At 58.2% G+C, this 18,711-nt stretch overlaps 3 protein-coding genes across 3 annotated transcripts; all 3 read right to left on the bottom strand.

The window, feature by feature from the left end:
- Positions 1-14,235: 14,235 nt before the first annotated feature.
- LOC308469156 (flavin reductase (NADPH)-like) lies at positions 14,236-14,892 on the bottom strand (the record flags this gene model as incomplete). Its single annotated transcript, XM_081024501.1, has 1 exon — positions 14,236-14,892. The coding sequence occupies one exon, from the start codon at positions 14,890-14,892 to the stop codon at positions 14,236-14,238; it is 657 nt and encodes a 218-aa protein (XP_080880627.1).
- On the bottom strand, positions 14,889-15,968 carry LOC308469155 (uncharacterized protein y4vJ-like; the record flags this gene model as incomplete). Its single annotated transcript, XM_081024500.1, has 1 exon — positions 14,889-15,968. One exon carries the CDS (start codon positions 15,966-15,968, stop codon positions 14,889-14,891), a length of 1,080 nt encoding a protein of 359 aa, XP_080880626.1.
- LOC308469154 (quinone oxidoreductase 2-like) lies at positions 15,965-16,816 on the bottom strand (the record flags this gene model as incomplete). The annotated part of the gene is made up of 1 exon (XM_081024499.1): positions 15,965-16,816. One exon carries the CDS (start codon positions 16,814-16,816, stop codon positions 15,965-15,967), a length of 852 nt encoding a protein of 283 aa, XP_080880625.1.
- Positions 16,817-18,711: the final 1,895 nt, after the last annotated feature.

Here is an 18,711-nt window from a genome sequence, read left to right as displayed (position 1 = left end):
GTCACGTAGATCAACTGCGTGCGAACACCACCTATTCGGCGCGCTACATCCTGCGAGTTCGCTAACTGCTGGTAGTCCTGAGCTTCTGAGGTTGCCCAAAGTAGCGCAGCTAGGATCACGAGCCGTTTCATGCAGACTCTCTGTTCTGCGTCATCCGACCCCCGCCGCTACTTGGGGCGCCAATCCCCGAAGGCGGTAGTGACCTTGGTGAGGAACCCGAATCAAGTTCACGATTTCCTCTCCCGCCACTTCCACCCCCACCTGACCCCAGGCCACGCATGCCCTGAGCACCCCCACCCAGACCCATCATGAAGGGGGCTCTGCCCAGCCCACCCATGACCAACCCGCCAGCTAGGCTGCCCGTGTTCCGCGCGACGTACCACATCATGCCCGATGCCATGATAGTCCCCAGGATAAGTAGGAAAATGCGCCCCACCATCTTCATAACCTCGTTCAGGACAGCCTCGTACGCCTGATTGATGTTCGTAAGTTGCCGCAAGGAATGCTGAGCCTGAACCCGAGAAGCTTCAAACTGCAACCTGTTGATCTGAGCGTTGATTTGATCCACTCGATTCCACGCCCCGAAGCTGGTGACCTTTTCTAGAAAGCGTCGCTCGTTCAATTCGGCGTAAATCTCCGCGCGTTCAGACCGAGCTGCCGACAATTCACGTTCAATCTCAACCAAACGCGGCGGAACATTCAGTTCCGGATCAATCATCTCCTGCCAGGAAGCAAACTCATCATTGACCGCCTTGACAGGCTGAACAACCGTAAAATCAAACACAGCTTTGAAAATGAGCGGCATGAATGCAGTGACCACCAGAGCGGTCACAACCACACTCACAATGCGACCCAGCCACTCACCCCCTAAACGCGGAGAAATTGCCAACAACGCACCAGAAACGGGCAAGAATGCACAAGCAATAAAAATGCTGATGCCAGAACCCAAAATAATGAAGTTCGCAATCATAGCGATCGTCCCGATGGGAATAATCATGATGTTGAGCCAGCGAAGAAAGTTCCCAGCTGTAGCACGACCCGCAGCGTAAGCCGCCTCCTTAGCACTACTCGCCACAAAGCCAGCGCCACCCGCCCCTGCCGTCAAGGCTGCACCCACAAGACCCGTGTCGGTACCCAAACGCTCGAACTCATCCGAGCCAGCATTGAATGTCTCTTGCATCTGCGCACCACTCCAGGCACGCAGATCCTTCCACACGCCCGTCATCATCGTGCTCACCGTCGGAGCCGACGCTACGAGAGCTGACGCGATGATTAGACGCAGGACTGCCCCGTTAAGTGACGCCAGTGAACCTGAGTACGCGACGTACACCACCGAAGAAGCAAAACCCAGGATCGCCAAAGCGTAGGCAATATTTGCAAACCCCGTACGGTACGTCTCAACATATGCTGTAAGGTCAGCAAACCACGCATCGATATTCATGAGGGCGTTCATCAGGTCCGCCTGAGCAAACGCCACTGACCCGAACAGCGCAAGAAGCGTAAAGCATAAAACCTTACGCACTATTCCGCTCCCCCAGCATTCGCGCCCCTAAGAAGCTCCGCGAGCGTCATAAAGTTAGAGCGAGTCTGCTTACCTTCTGCAACAGACTCCCCAAGCTCCCGGTAGTACTCAGAGCGCCACTCGTTATACTGCTGAAGTTGTTCATCCCCAATCTGCTTGGCGAGCGTACCCAACTGTTGCGTCGTGTAAACCTGCTGCGCAGCATTCTCCTTGACTGCCGTTACAAGATTGTTCGTGGACACCGCCGCCTGACGCATGTAATCAGCCTGCGCCTGAACCATGCCTTGAATCGCAGCTCGAGAACTATTCGCCTCCTTACCCCGCTGCTGCGCTAGATCTGCCGTCCCTTTTGCCCCGGGGTTTGGGCTGGTGACGCGGTTCAACAGACGCTGCTCATCCCCCCTGGCAATCGACGATGCAGCTAACCCTTGCGAAGTCCGAACCGCATCTTGCGCCTCAGCCATCTGCATGGTCGTGGCCGAACGCTGCCGCATCCCCGACAACTCCCGATCCATACGGATAGGGCTCTTCCGGTCGGCATTAACGACATCCGCCTCGAGCTCAGCAACTCCCGCATCAGGCCCCTTCGTGAGGTTCTCGAGCAGCTGAATGTTTGTTTCTCCCAGCAGCTTTCCAGCCCACTCCTCCATCGAGAAGTTGCCCGTCCCGATATCGTTAAGGCCTTGCGTCAATAACCCCTGAAGGTTAGGGTCTCCCAACTCGATCCCAGTGGCGTCAAGTACAGACGCAAAGGTGTCGCCAAGTGCACCGGAGAAAAAGCCGTTAAGATCCTGACTAAAGCCCTCCACAATGGCCTGGGCACGCTGGATGGAAGGCTGCAACGCACATACCCAGCTGGTTGCAGCCCCTATTGTTTTGCCAGTATCAACGTAACCGTCTACCTGCTCCACCCCAGCGCAAAACTGCGCGAAGTAGCGACCAAACTCGTTAAAAGTGTCGTCGAGCTGCCCTAAATCCCACTGGGCTCGAGCTGGTTGTGCAAGAACCGTGGGAATAATAAAGATTGCCAACACGATTTTCAGTAAGCGGTTGTTGGCTTTAAAAAAGAACACTTTAGGCAGCTCCTTTCGGTCTTTTAGCCTTGATTCAGCATGAACTGAAACCTGGCACAACCATTGAGTTCATAATCAGGATCCGTATACGTGATTCTTACGGTTACCTGTCCCTCCCCCTCTGCGGTGCCACTTCCAACGATCGTTGAGGGAATATCTTCTTCCAGATGACTGTAGGAATCGGCAAAACCCCCTCCACCTACCGGAGTTACTGAATAACCGATCAGACCGGTGCTCGGGACCTTGTCCAAACGGATGGACAGGGTAGTGCCAGCCGGAACCGACTGTGTGGTCGTAAAGTACGTCGTTTCGTTGGTCACTTCGTACGCTTGACCAAACTCAATGGGCTTCGAGTTGAACACCTCCGCGTGCTGACCGTCATTACAAACGAGCGGCTCATTCTCTCCAGGCGTCTCCCCGGGTTCTTCTCCCGGACCCGGTCCGGGTTGAGTCTGACAAGCGGCTAGAATCACCATGAGGCACAGAAAAATCGAGCGTTTCATACGGCTCCTTTCGTTACAGCTCACGCTTTCAGGTTTTATGGAGTTGTGCCTCATCCTAAACCTCCCTTCTAAGCTGCCGTTGCTAAGTCGCCACGACCCATGCCTTCTAAAGTCGCTATCCAGTCGCCACCGTTCGCCTCGAGCTCCTTTTCACGAAGGGCCATTTCCGCATCCTTCGTGGTGAAGCAGAAGTAGTCCTGTGGGGTGGGGTGAACCGCAATAATGCCTCCCTCCCAGCCTGTTTCACGCTTGAACATGCACATGGCTTCGCTGTACTCTCCAGGCTTCTGGTGCACGCTTGCGCAGTGCTCCAGGGTTCGTTTCGGCAACTTCATCGCCTCACGCCAAATGCGCCTCTCTTCCTCATCCACCCTCAGGCCAAAGAACATCTCAGCGTTGTTGGTGATGCCCGGCAAACCCTTGAAATCGTCGTAAGACTGGGATACCGACCAGATGCCTGCCCCATACCTCCGGAAGCGGCGGTACATTTCATCGACAAACGATCTCGCCTCGAGTGACTCTTGCAGCATCGACCAGCCTTCATCAAGCACCACAAGGGTGTTCTGGCCAAGGGTTTGACTTACGCGCCGCCACACCAGGTTCGCGATGAGGAGCACACCTACGACCTTGAGTTGCTTGTCAGACGCAATCCCTTCAGTGTCGTAATAAACTGTTCTAGCTTGGGAAAGGGGAACGTTCGTGGGGCCATCGACGAACTTCCCGAGGGGTGTGTTGCCCGTCCAGGCTTGCAGGCGTAACGCGAGGTTATAAGCAATTTCCCTGACCTTGTCGCTGGCCCTGACCTGTCCAACTTCGGTCAGGATCGTGAGTTTCTTGTACAGGTCGGTCATGGTGGGTGTCCGAAAAACGGATTGTTCTGTCTCACGGTCGTAATGCACAGCCCCGCGGTAGAGCTGATCGATGGCGGCCATCAGGATGTTGTTTTCAATCTCGTAATCCGAGCCGTCCTGCCCAGGAATCATTGCCCGGATGACCTTAAGAAGATTTTGTTTTTCCATGTCACTCGGCGCATTCTGTCCGGGCAGAATGTCGAATGGGTTGATGCGTGTGCCTCCCCCTGGACGTAAGGGAATAGTCACGCCCTCAGCGACCTTCACGAGCGGCAGGTAGCCACTCCCCCGGTCGATGATGACCACTTGGGTAGCGGCATCCCCCAGGAACTCGGACAGGGTGTAGTTCATGAAAAACGTTTTGCCTGACCCGGACCTGCCGACGATAAGGCTATTGAAGTTAGTACCTTCAAAAGCGTCGAGGCCCGACACGCCCCAGTAACGGTTACGGAAGTAAGCGATGGGCTTTTTTGCACCTCGCCACTCGCCATCTACAGGGAAGAGGTGCACGACGTTGGTGGTGGTCAAGCTCACCCGCTCGGAGTACGAGCGCCCTGAAAAGGGAGCGAAGTCCAGGAAGGGAGTGAAGAGGCCCTGAGCCAAGATGCGGAAGGGGCGGCCTGGCACACGCTGCATCGCCTTATGAAGCTTTTCGATGCGGTTATTCAGGTGCTTGAGATTCGTGTCGTAAAGGATGAAGCCGACACTCACTAAAAACTGGTGGTCGCCATGACGCACCATGTGGTCCGCCAGCCCAGCGGTTTCCTCGGCCATCATTTTCGTCTCTGCGTCCACGGCCGTGTCGGTCTGCTCGGCGGCTGCCTTAAAGCGCCTGGCTCTGGCTCGCGTGACGGTCGCCCCATGTTCGTAGGGCTGGTGGTAGAGGTCGATCACTACAAAGAACTTCTCGCCGCCCTTGAAGGCGTCTTGCATCATCGTCACGAACGTCTGCTGGTCCGGCTGCTTGTTCATGGTCATCATGCGGACGTAATGGTCATCGACGATGAGGTGCCCGGCACGTTTGTTATCGATGGTGGACTCTGCGAGTTGCGACCTGAGTGTTGGTGGGCGATTGCCTTCGACCTGCTCGACGCTCTTGGTGGCGTAACGCTGCCACGTGGGTTTGTAGTCCGCCTGGTCGTAATGCCACTGACCCGGATTCATATACCGATGCACCAGCCGAAAAATATCCTGGTCTCCCATGGTGCTGGCCTTATACCCCGCTGCTGTAAAGGCCTGCATGAGGTCGGACCTAACCTGGTGAGAGCGCTCCTTTCGTTCCTTGGCGGCAGCTTCTGTCAGGGTGTAGAACTTCTTCGCTTTTGTGTTCACGCGGACTAGCACGTACGCTCGCCAGCCGATGACGCTGCCTCGCTCCCAGTCCTGCTCGAGCATGTCAGCGCGCTTTTCGAGGAGGTAACGCAAGCCCCGTTCGGGGGCAGTAATGCGTTTGCGGACGCGCTTTAAGATTTCCCTGTTGGCGGGGCCAGCTTCGAGCATGAAGCGGAGTTGCATGCGTTCTTGCAGGTCACTTTGCAAGCCGCCCCTGAGGAGTGTCACGAGGTAAACGAAGTCAGGAACGAAAACGGTCTGAGGCAGATCGACGAAAAAGCCTGTGACGTAAGAGCCGTCCCGGTTGTGCATGATCTCATCTTTGATTTCATGCCACGGGAGGTCTTTCATGATGTTGTTGCGCTTGTCGCCAAATAGTGCCTTGAGCATGTTATTCGCGCTTTCTAGCCTCGTACACGAGCGGGCGGGCGTCGTAGTCCGGGCCGGGAACGTACACGCTGGGTTGCGTAACCCACACGAGCCACTGCTTCATCGCTTCGATCGGCAGGTTGGTGCGGTTCTTGGCGAACGCTTGCCCTAAAAACCAGGCTCCGCCAATGGAGGCCACCAGATTGAAGAAATCCCCGAAGGGCAAGAGTTTTAAGAAGACCACCAGCATGCCTGCCATGACCATCAGGTCGAGGACCGAGAGGCCAAAGAGGATGCGCATGGCGCCGTCCGCGCGGTATACGCGGGCTACCTCGAGTGGGTGGGGCGTGTCGTGCGTCTCTTCCATGGCTGGGCTTATCCGGCGAGGGCGCAGTCACCACCCGTGAAGATGCCGACAATCTGGGGTGCGGCGACCAACACGAGGCCGATGACGAAGGCGGTGATGATGAGTCCTAGTCCGCCTCGGTTGCCTGCGGCCATGCGGATGAGGCCGATGACGAAGACGACAACGACGACGGCCGCTCCGATTGGGCCTGCGAGGAAGTTTGCGGCGTTGCAGATGGTTTCGGGAATACTTCCGAGAATGCCGTCAAAATCAACTCCGCCTCCGCCGGCAAAGGCAAGATGAAAGCTTGCCTGGATGCCCAGGAGCATGCCTAGTCGGATGAGCGCTGGGAAAAACGGCCGTTGGTGTCGCTTGGTGTTCATTCTGCCTCCTTAGCTGTATAGCACCTGTACGCGCGCATGATAGCATTAAACTCGCAAAAAGACTACCATATGGCATATTTAAGGCAGTGTACCGCCCAAATAGCTTGGTGGTACGCCCTAAGAGGAGGCGATGATGAAGCTGGATCCAGAACTCGCGCAAGAAGTTAAAGAGCGTTTAGGACGCAAAACCCTTCCGTCACCTAATAGCGACGAATTCAAGGAACTGCTGACCAACCTGCTCGAGACCGACCCGGAGACCGGTGCGCTCTTGCAAAGCGCCATCTACTCCGAACAGTTAGGTGACGTTGAGATGGAAGCACGCAAGCACGTCAAGCGAGACCAGCAACGCCGCCGCATCCACCGCCAACTCTTTCAGCGTCACGACGACATCACCGGCGAGTGGCACACCTCAAAAACCAAGCTGCTGGGCTGGTTCACAACCGCCAGTCTGCTCGGCATCTGGTTACTCTTTGGCAGTAGCTCCCTGATGATGAATGCCGGCGGAGAAACAGAAGCTGCCACCCCACCTGAACCTGCTGCCACAACCCAGCCCGCGCAGCCTGCCCAACCTCAGGATCAGGATCCTTTCAACGACGCTGCCGAACAAACACGTGCGGACGAACGCGCCACCGACGCCTTTGCTAACGCCGACACCGCTCAACAACCCATGCTCGAGCCACGCAACCCCCAACCCGCCAGCCAGGACCCGGCACCTGCCGCCAGTGGTGGAACCGAAGCAACCACCGACGATCCCATGCTGCAAAGCTCGAGCGATCCCATGCTGCCCAGCACCGAAGAAGAGGCCGGGCTTAGTGTCTTCACCCGCCAAGGTGGTGGCGGCGACCTCCGCGCTTACCGAGCGGATCAGTCCAGCAGCCCCCAAAACACAAGTGGTGCAGGCGACCCCTTCGCTGACGATCCAGCTGACACCGGGCAAGCAACGCCCGTGGGGCTTAGCGTCTACCAGAGCCCTGAACCGGAGGGTCAGGAAATCAACACCGCCCTGCGGGTATTCTACGCTGGCGCACCCAAACCCCAACCGAGCCTCTACAGCGCCCCACCACAGCAAGCCTCAGCACCCAATAACCCCACTCCCGGTAACACGCCAGCCGCAACCACTGACCTTAGGGTTGAAAGCGCACAGCCTACTGCGCAACGTGTCGTTCAGTCCACCCCTCCCGCCCACAACCCCACCTCAAACACTCCGACGCCCTATAAAACGGGTGAGGCTTTAGGGGCACGCCTGCAAGTTGGTGTCGTCGCCATTGACGATACCCCCCTACCTGTCCTTGCTCAGGCGGAAGATGGCAGTATCTGGAGTGGCCAGGCTACCCTAACGCCAACCGGACGCGTGGACATTCGCTTTTACGAAGTCCTTAACGCCAACGCGTCCCAACGCATTAATGCCATTGCTCAAGCCGAAGATGGCTACCTGGGGCTGCAAGCGCAAGTTCAGGAAACCACCCCGGCCCTCGCTAGTGATCTTGCGCGTGGCGCCTTGCGGGGTGTCTCCGAGTTTGTGCAAGCCCTGGGGAATGAATCGGATGTAAGTATCGCAGACGGGACCGCCATCATCAGTCGTGACGCTCCACCCATTGAAGCGAGTGTCGCCGGGAGCGTCGCACGCCTGTTCACCCCACCTGAAGGCGATGATCAGCAGGCGCTCGTTCGCCTCGCGCAGGTTCCAGCAGAAAGCATCCTGAAAGTCGTTGTACTCTCCCCCAACGCCTCATCTCAAACGTTGCCAGGCGAAGCTGCTGAAGACTAACGCCTAGACAAATTCAGTTAACTGCTCCAGATCACCTGCTATTGCGTACGTCGCGGTCTCCTTAATGCTTGCGCCGTAGATTGGTGCGAAGGCAGCCGCTAACCTGGTGAAGGTCGTTAACGCCATGTTCGCTGAGGGTTCTGAACCCTCAGTAAAAATCACGTCCATTCTTCGTTTGCTGACTTGTGTAATCCTTGAAAGTTCAGTAAGCGTCAAGGGGCTCGAGGCAAAAAGCTCCGTAAAGCGTCGCATGTCAGCCGCCTCGGGCAGACACCGATTGGGTCCCTCCGTCGTCCGGTCACGCAAAAAGCGTTTGGCTTTGTAACTCCCCCGGAAGGTACGCTCTGCAGTCAAGGCCGTGCGGATCTGTTCCCTAATGGGTTCATATACGGCGCAGCTCTCCTCAAGGTAAAATGCCTCCCAAACCTCTTTTGGACTCCGCTTGAGTGTTCGGGCTAACACGATAAGGACGGCGTATATCGTATCCATTCGGGGGTTGCCGCGCCCCCCTTCCAGCACCACAATGAAACTTTGAGCACCCCCGATAGCATCGGCCACCTCGCGTTGCGATAAGAGCGCCTCGTGTCGAAGATCTTTGAAGCCGGTTTTGATTCGCTCGGTTTTCGTCACGAGATTAGGGTAGTCTCGCGGGTATGGTCACCGTCGCTTCAACAGCTGGACCCGAGAAGGGTTTCGCACGAAGCGTCACTATGCCCTTCTGAACACCCGTCGTGTCCCATTGGGTTTGGTACGTACCATCTTCCGGATAGGCTTTCGCGATGGGTTGCCCCTCAGCGTAAAACACCACGTTTTCAGGATGAGGCTCTTGCAAAGCGCTCACTTGCAAGTTTACGATACCGCTCAGCGCTGATCCTGCTGTGGGTGCCACCCAGGTGAGGTTAGGTGTTGCTTGAGAACACGCTATTAGCGCACATGCTAAAAGAAACACAGCAATATAACGAGTCATAAGCCTCCAAATCATGATCATCATAGCGCAAAGACACTTCAAACCGCCCGACGATGCTGTGCCTGACGCCACCAACCACGACGCTCTTGCAGATCTTCAAGAAACACTAGCGTGTCCTGGGCTCGCGTGAGCGCCACAAACTGAACGCATGCTTCCCCTTCCAATTCAGCCCCATCTTCGAGCCGCAAAGGCATCAAGTGTGGGTAGAGGACAAAACACGCGCAGCTTCTTTTCCCTTGGCTTTATGGACGCTGGAGAAAACGGCTGCCCGCTCAGCAGAAAACAGCTCGTGGAGTGAGACTGCAAAGTTGTACTGGGGTAGGGTTGAGGATGCCAGCCTGCCCACACTGCTCAATCTCTAAGGCCCATAAAGACGGACATGATCGAGCTGAGAAACAGCGCTATTGCTGCTCTTCATACAGGCGCAGCTTCACTGACCGAACCGGCACGCCCTTCACCCATCACCGCTGGCCTCGTGACGTGATTGTCATGGCCGTGCGCTGGTATTTCAGCTACCGCTTGTAAGCCGCCAACGTCCGTAATCTGCTGGCTGAGCGCGGTCTCGACGTGTCCCGACAAACGGTGGCGGACTGGGTGCAGAAGTTCGGCGTGCTCCTGGGCGACGTCACGCTAGAGCGCTTGGTAAACGCTGGTTTGTAGACGAAACGTACGTGCGGATCGGTAAACGGTGGGCGTACCTCTACCGTGCTGTGGACGAATCGGGCCAAGTTGTAGACGTGCTGTTGCGCGAGAGACGCGACTTAGCGAGCGCCAAAGCGTTTTTCGCACAAGCGATTAGACGGCGAGGTGTGGTTCCAAACGAGGTCGTCACCGATAAGCACCAGGCGTATCTTCAGTCAGTAAGGCAGCACGCGCCGAACGCTACACACCGCCGTACCGGGTTACACCGCAAGCGAGCACTTACGACTAAATCAATCGAACGCTCGCACGTACCCGTCAAAGATCGGGTGAAGCCGATGCGCGGTTTGGGTTCTATCGCAACTGGGCAACGTTTACTGGAGGGCATCGAATTTGCTCAAGCCGTGCAGCGTGGCGACATCTGCCTACCCAACCAAAGCGAGGCAAGCTCAGTTCATGAGGGCGTGAGGCTGGACGTGATGACATTTTCTTGGTTGGCTGCGGGGTTACGGACCACAGCCTGAGCAGCGTAGGGGATGCAACCTGTCACATTCGCAGCTTCGAGACTTACATACCCCGGCACAACTTTACAGTCTCCTCTCAAGGCGTGGCGTAGACTAATGCGGTTAACGAGCGCGTTGTCTGCAGAAGCTGAGGGATGAGCGGACTTGCTCTTAATGAATTAGCCTAGCTTCACAACGTCGAGGTCGGTCAGGTTGAAATCCTCACCCTTGAAAGCAAGTGGCCGTCCTGCCACTTTAGCCAACGCGTAACTCACACAGTCGACGAAGTTTAACTGCGCCGGATGCCCCTGCCCCTTACCGAAGCGCGCGTATGCTAGTTTCGCTTCCATGACGTGCTCGGCGGTGAACGGGCGCAGGGCAATGCCGAGACGCTCGACAAGCTCCGCTACCTCGCCCAAGTTGAAACCTCGCCTCGACCCGTAAACGATCTCCGTTTCTAGAAGCGTCGGGGATGCCATGATCAGGTTTGATGCTCGGCCCAGGGTGAGCACGGCTTCTTCGGCACCAGGTTCCTCAAAAAGGATTTGGAGGAGAACGCTGCTGTCGATGACCATCAGAAGCCGAGCAGTTCTTCTTGCTCCTCTTTGGAAGGTGCTCGACCGTGCTGCATCTCGGGAAGATTCGGCCAGACGGTTGTCCTTAGCCAGGTGAGCGTGCGCGCCGTACGGTCTTTCGCTTCGAGCTCTTGCAAACGCTCCTCGAGCGCCTTCATGACAGCGTCGACGTTTGTTTCTCCTGTTCGACGCGTGATCTGCTCGAGTAGAACCGCGACCCGATCACTTTTGAGATTAACTTGTCTCATGGTAGAAGGATAGCATACTTGCTACCATTAAAATCTGTTTTATGCGTTCAACGGACCGAACTGCCGCGTGAAAAAACACCGTTGATGCCGCGCTGATGATGATCCCAGCACTCTCGAGGACGAGCGTCAAGGTTGCCGGGCACACCGGCAGTGCGAGGGTATGGGAAGAGTTCCGGGCGTTCACGTAGAGGTGCTACGTGACCTTTGACAAGGCGAACCAGCCGCAAGCCGAGACGCCGAGCCGGTCGAAGTACGCCGAGCCGAAACCCGACCAGCGGGGCAAGCGGGGCGACCCGAGGTATTCGCAGATGGCGGGGATGATACCAGCGAAGGTGAGCCTCGAGGGGCGAGACATGAGTAGCGTGCTCGAGGAACTGATACAGGTATATGTCGAGGCCGGGGATGGGGCATCTTGAACATATAGCTCGAGCGATGAATGTCTTTATGGAGCGGTTACAGAGCCTAGCCGCAAGATGAGGGGTTTGTTGTTAAATAAGCTATGGTTAAGCCCAAGCGTTTTTTCGACAAGCACTTCGTCTCCAAAGCCATCTACGGCTCGATCAGCGTTCTGGCAGTTCTGCTCGTCATGGAGGAACATCCGCCGACCGCCTGGCAAGCTGCCTTAACTCTTTTCGGCACGGCGCTCGCCATCGCGCTGGCCGAGGCGTACAGCGAGACGATTGCCGAGGTTATCGCCCAGCGGAAGCGGCTGGACGCTCACGAAACCCGAGCCATCTGGCGGCAAACCCGGCCGATCCTGCTTTCGGCCAACCTCCCTACCCTCGTCCTTCTCCTCTCGGCGACCGGGCTCTATTCGGTCGCCGTCGCACTTAGCATTGCCGAATATGCCATCTACCTGGCGCTTTTCATCTACGGGCTACGGGTCGGCCAACTGCTCCACGGGTCTTGGTGGCGCAGCCTGCTGAGCGGGGTCTCCGCCCTGGTGCTAGGCGTCCTGATCGGTTTGGTCAAATACCTTGTCCACTAGAGCAACCAGCGCCGTCACCGAGCGGCAACGTATGGTCCTAGCAGAAAGAAATTTCAGCCAGCAACACGAGAAGTTTACTCAACCCCCCTTTCACCCCCAACCATCTGAGGCGTCGCCGGGTCGGGCGTTACCGCGCGTTCGCGCGGAAGGCGTCCAGCATGAGGTCGAGGTAACGCTTCAGGTCGTCCGATCCGGCCTTGGCGCTGTTGGCGATGATGCCCGCGTTGCCCCGCGCGACGAGCGTCAGGTCGTGCGGGGTGACGTCGGCGCGGACGGCACCGTGACGCTGGGCGCGGGCGAGCAGGTCGCCGAGGAGGCGCTGCATCCGCTTGCGGTCCTCCTCGAGGCGCTCCGCGCCCGGCAGCGCGACGAACGGGGTGTGGCACAGGCCGGGATGGCATGCCTGTAGCTGGCCCATCTGCTCGAGAAAAAAGGAGAAACCCCTCCCAGGGGTCCTCTCGGGCGAGTGCCTCGTCGAGTGCCCGGAGGTAGTTCTCGAGTGGTTCCGTCAACTTATTTTGGATGGCGTGGTCACGAGCTACGAAAATCCGGTTAGGTCGCTATGCAGGAACGCTTATCAGGGGATAGCTTGTGACAGTTCAGCCCATAAGGCGAAGCCGCGTGTCAAAATCTGCCGATGTAACCACGCTGTGGTGCTAGCGCGAGCATAGGGGAAGAGTCCGTTAATTTCGGCGTGGGTCATCAGAAATCCCTGAGCACGTTTTGAGCTCCTAAAACCTCGCTGTTGCCGCTCCTGCTCTAGGGTTGGTCGGTGGCTCTGCTCGATAAGGTTATTCTGGCGCTCCGCCGCAGATACGGTGACGTGTTCACTCACGCCTAATTCAGGCAGTTCCTCGAGAGCTGCGCCGTAGCTCCTAAGTCCGTCGGTCACGATCCGCTCAGGTAGCTCCTGGTCGTCGATCAGCCTTCTAAAGAAGCGCTTGGCCGCTCCCTTATCACGGTTCTCTTGTAGCAGCACGTCTAAGACTTCGCCATGTTCGTTTACGGCTCGCCACAGCCAGCGGACGACATCCACCAACGACGACACGCATTTCGTCTAGATGCCAGCTCCGACCACGCCTCGTGTTACGGCGACGTACTGCCTCGGCCATATGAGGGCCGAACTTGGCGCACCAAACCCGTACCGTTTCGTGGCTGAGGTTGATACCCCGCTCGAACAGCAATTCCTGCACGTCCCGGTACGAAAGCAGAAAACGGTGGTAGAGGTAGACGGCGTACGAGATGATGGTCTTCGGGAAACGGTAACCTTTGGGGCACTCTGCTGAGGCGAACATCTTAGCAGCCTACCTCAACCCAAAATAAGTTGACGGAACCCCATTCGACCCTTTGCCAGGGCCGCGTAAAGGCTGCCGTGTCCCCGCTGATGAGCGGCTTGCAGGCTCAGGTAAGCGAAACTCGGCACCAACCCGGCGCTCAGCGCGCCATCGATAACGTCGCAGAGCGCGTCAGCGCGGTGAGAACAAAGTTCATGGACGCCGTGCCTAAAATCGCGTAGCTGTTCGAGCGCTGAAAGCTCCATCCATTACGCTACTACCCTGGTCAAACAGTTAAATCACAAGTTTAGTGCCTATCCTGTTACGCTCCCGGCAAGCGGGTTGCGTAGCATCTACGGCGTTGGTAAGGCCACCGAGCGCTCATGCTTCTTGTCGCATGGGGCTCCGGCTTATGCCTACAAAGCTTGTCAGACGGCACCAATGGTGTCTTACAAAGTTGTGCCACTGAAGGCGATGCGCCAACAAAGTCGCGCCGTCACAAAGTCGCGAGCCGGAGGGCGAGCACGGTCACAGAGACCACCAGCGGCGGCGCTGGCATCATGAAGTTTTTAGTGTCCCCGACACGAAGGTGGCCTGCGACGGCACCGACGAAGTAGAGGACGAGGCCGGCTGCGGCTGCGACGCCGAGCGGTGCGAGCCATAGCCCCACAAGGACCCCGGCGGCACCAGCGAGTTCGAGCGACGCCAAGACAGGGAAGTAGCGAAGCGGGACGCCGACGGTGCCGTTGATAATCGCGATGACCTGCTCGTGTTTGCGGAGTTTCATGAATGCGGAAGAGGCGCACATCAGGGCGAGCAGGACGGCAGTAATGACGAGCGCGATGAACATGGTCTCTCCTTAGGTTGCGGTGTGGGACGCGACGGTAGTGTGTCTCAGTTGCTGATGGCGGGTGCGGCGCGGCGGTAGCTGTCGTCGGTGAGCTGGCGGACGAGGAAGGCGGCAATGTCCGCTCGCGTCATGGCTGAGCGGACCTTGTCCCGCCCAAGGAACCCCGATCGAATGGTCCCCTTGGCCGGCCTGTCGTTCGGGCTGGTGATGCGGGCGATTGTCCAGTCGAGGTCCGAGTTGGTGACGGCCTCGGTCATCCCGACGAGCTCGGTCAGCGCGTTGGGGAACGCCAGTCGCGGCATCAGCCGAAAGAGCTTTGCCTTGAAAGTCGGGAGATCTTGAGGGTCGCTGATGGCCGGGGTTGCCAATCCGATGAACCGGCGGATGCCGGACATCTGCATCGCCGCTACGATGTTACGGGTGCCGTCGGTGACCGGGGTGCCAGTCGCACCCCGACGCAGCGTAGGTCCGAGCGCGCTGATCACGGCGTCGACGCCGGTGACGGCCCGGGCCGCGCCGGAAGGGTCGTTGAGCTCACCTTGGACAACCATCAGGTTCGGGTGCGTGAGGGTGAGCTTAGCGGGGTTGCGTACGTAGGCGGTGACTGTGTAGCCGACGGCGAGGAGCTGGTCGACTACGTGCAGACCGATCTTTCCGCTGGCGCCGAACACGGCGACGTGAAGCGTCTTCTTGTCGGTCATCGCTGTTTAAGCTCCTTTCGGATTTGGGGGAGGACCCTGGTGCCGAGCAGCTCGATGCCCTTGAGGAAGGTCGCGTGCGGCATGCCACCGACGTCCATCTGCAGGATCTGCCGAGAGTGACCGAGGCGTTCGTGGAGGTGGAGGATACGGTCGGCGACCTCGTCGGGTCCGCCAGCGAACACCATTCCACCTGGCTCGAGATCAGCTGCTCTGCCCGAGGGTGCCCGCCCTGGTCGGCCGATCTCTGCCATCCCCGTTTCAAACATGCGGAGTTCGTGCTCGAGGTAGGTTGTCTTGGCTTCACGTTCGTTCTCGGCGACGAAGCCGTGAACGGCAACGGCGATGTCCGCAGGTTTGTTGAGGTGTCCAGACCTAGCCCAGGCCTCGCGGTAGGCGCGTCCGTACTGCGCCCAGTGCTCTGGCGTCCCGCCGAGGATGCCAAGGAACATAGGTAGGCCGAGCTGGGCGGCGCGCATGACCGATTCGGGGCTGCCCCCGGTGCCAAGCCAGATCCGCAGCGGCTCCTCCGGGCGCGGAACGACGTGCACATCTTCGAGTGCGCGGCGGCGGTGCGGGCCGCTCCAAGTCACCCGTTCATGACGGTTGAGTTCAAGCAGCAGCTCGAGTTTGGAGCTGTAGAGCATGTCGTAGTCGCGCTCATCCAAGTCGAAAACCGGAAACGTGACGGGCGACGAGCCGCGTCCGGCGACGAGGTCGATGCGACCGGGCGCGATTGCCGCAGCGGTAGCGAGTTGTTGAAACACCCGGATGGGGTCGTCAGTGGACAGCACCGTGACCGTCGTCCCGAGCCTGATCGTTTTAGTGGACGCTGCCGCCGCGTTGACAAGCGATGTTGGTGACGACAGCGGCATCGAGCGGGTGTGGTGCTCGCCGAAGCCGAAGAAATCGAGACCGACCTGCTCGGCAACGTGAACCGCCTCGAGTACGTCGCGGACCGCTTGGGCGGTTGCGCCGTAGCCACCGTCGGCGGTACGAGGGGTGTTGCCGAACGTGTAGACGCCGAGCTCAAACTTTTTGGCTTCCATCATCATTATTCCTTTGACCTGCAAGGTCATCCCAGCCGGGACGCGAGGACCTCAGCCAGCGAGCGGGGTGGTTTTCCTGCCAGCCGTTCGACGTCACCCGTTGTCACGTCGAAGCCGCCGACCGCCCACATGTCCTGGATGCTGAGCACCGCATCTACAACGAAGGGGGGTAGGCCCGCGCCCTCGAGACCCGCGCGGTACTGCTCAGCGCTCACAGGGGCGAACGCGAAGCTCTTGCCTGTGATTTCGGAGACAAGTGCGGCGCGGGACGCACCGTCGAGCGCTGCTGGGCCGGTCGCGTGGTAGATGGCCCCGTTGTGACCGTCACTAGCGAGGATGCCCGCTGCCGCTGCTGCCACGTCCTCACGCGAGACGAAGTTCACGGGCGTGTTGGACGTAGAAGCGTGGACGCCCTGCGCCAACGACATCCCAGCCTCGTCGCTGAAGGACTCCGCGTAGTAGGCCATCCGCAGGATCGTCCACTTCTTAGCCGTGCGCATGAGCGCCTGCTCGGGGACGAAGTAGCTCTGCCAGAGGTGTGGGACTTCGGCGTATCTCGTGCCGAGCGACGAGGTGTAGACCACATGTTCGACGCCCGCGTCGGTGGCATGCTGAATCGCGTCTTGTCCCTGCGTTGCACGAACACCGGGGCGCATGTCGCCAGAGGGAATAATGAGCAGTCGGTCTAGACTTGCGAACGCCTCTGTGAGCGAGTCGGGCTGATCAAAGTCGCCGAAGCGCGCCTCGATGTCGAGTGCGCTTACCTTGTCCGGTGAACGCGAGATGCCGATAATCTGCGCTTCGGGCACTCGTGCTTTGAGTGCCGCTACCGTTGCCTGACCGAGTTGTCCACTTGCCCCGCTGATGCCGATTTTCATGATGTTGCTCCGTTCGATTTAGACTCTTCAAAAGTGGAGGTCTTTATCCACATTCCATACGCTAACACAAAAACGGAGGGTACTCTTCATTTATGCTACATTGGGGTGTGAAAGAGGAGCGGACCAAACTACGCAAAGATGCTGAAAACAATCGCGCCAAAATCCTCGATGCGGCCCGGGCCGTTTTCTCTGCCCGTGGCGTAGCAGCACCTTTGGAGGACGTAGCGGCTCAGGCGGGCGTCGGCATCGCCACGCTCTACCGACGCTTCCCTGACCGCGAGGCGCTTTTGGCCGAATTATTTACGTCTGAGTTCGAGCAGAGCCATCAAGCCGCAGCGGAAGCCCTTCTTTACGAAGATGCTTGGCAGGGCTTCTGCTTCTATCTAGAGCGTATTTCCGAAATGCAGGCTAGCGATCTTGGTCTAAAGGAGGCTCTTACCATCGCGCTTCCGGGGAACCGCGAACTTGAAGCCAGTCGAGTAGAGCTGCGTGAAAAGATGCAAGAGCTTATTAGTCGAGCGCAGGTACAAGGCACGTTGCGGCAGGACATCACACCGGAAGATCTAGCGTTTGTGGCGTGGGGCAATTCCAGCATCGTGGCGGCTACTGCTGCGGTAGCCCCTGAGGCGTGGCGCAGGTTCTTTGCGCTCATCTTAGATGGCCTGCGGGCGTCGAATGCCAGCGAACTTCCTCACCCACCCCTGACGCAACGGCAACTCTTTCGTTCTCTAACTCAAACTCAGCGCCCGACAAAGAAGTCGGCATGAGACTACGCTAATGCGGCTTGGAGACGGGTAGGGCGTTACTGCCCTGTGGCCTTGGTCTGCCCAGAACGCCACATGAACCAGAACGGTGGCCCACCTGGCAGAATTTCATGCTGCTGGCGCATAAACCGGAAGCCAAACCGCTCGTAGAGCCTGACATTACGCTCGGTCATCGTTTCCAGCTAGCATTGCCACCCCTCAGCGTCAGCACGCCCTAAGCCACGCAGCAGAAGCCGTGAACCGTATCCCCTCCCCTGAACACTCGGGTGAACCGCCAACCCTTGCAAGTAGGCGTGTGGCTCAGACGGGTGCAAGGCGTCGATGCTCGCGCCCAGGTGGGCGAGTCGACGTAGTGCACGTGGGGCTATCAGCCCGAGACGCAGCATGGAGAAAGCCGCACGTGCTTGCCGGACTGGGATCATCTCTGTGCTGCCCGGTGGTAACCACAGGGCAAGGGCTACGACAGCTTCTTGCTCCTGAATGACGTCGACGTAGCCGTGTGCAAGGGCGTCGCGGAGCGCCACACCGAAGAAGATAGGTAGAACCCGCTTGCGTCTGCGGGGATCGGGGCAGGTAGCAACAAACTGCGGGGAATCGTAGAAGCTTTGGGTAAGGACACCCACAGCAGCCCGGAAGTGCTCACGGCTGGTGAGGGTAGAGGTAAGGGGTTCGGAGTGCGTCATTAGATCGTGGCAACCATAGCATTGACGTGGTGCTCAGGCCGAGTCCTCACGTCAAACGAAGCTGGTCGTTATCGGACAGGCTGCGACTGCGCCTTACTTCACCTAGCAGCGCTCTAGAATGAACCTCACTTAGGGGGTCACTGTGCCGCTAGACCAAAGTCTTAAGGTGGAGTCTTCACCCCAGTCCATCGACGTCGAGAGTCTCGAGGACCAGATCAACAGTTTGAACATTCAGCGAACGGGCTTCGACGATTATCTGCCGCTCGCTATCTTCGTACGCAATGAGCGGGGAGAAGTCGAGTCGGCCTCGCTTTTTGTGTCGTGGTTGATCTCGAGGGTGAGTTGGATAGTAAAAGCGGGATGGATAATGAGCTCCTAGCGGGTGGTCGAGTCCGAAAGGTGAACTAGGGCCGGATTCGCGTGCGACGGATGCACCATGCTACCCGCA

Source organism: Podarcis pityusensis (assembly GCF_964106645.2).
Source record: "Podarcis pityusensis genome assembly, contig: HAP1_SCAFFOLD_197, whole genome shotgun sequence".
NCBI classification, from domain to species: domain Eukaryota; kingdom Metazoa; phylum Chordata; class Lepidosauria; order Squamata; family Lacertidae; genus Podarcis; species Podarcis pityusensis.
Note: the sequence above shows the minus strand (reverse complement) of the source record. Positions and strands in the feature narration are given on the sequence as shown.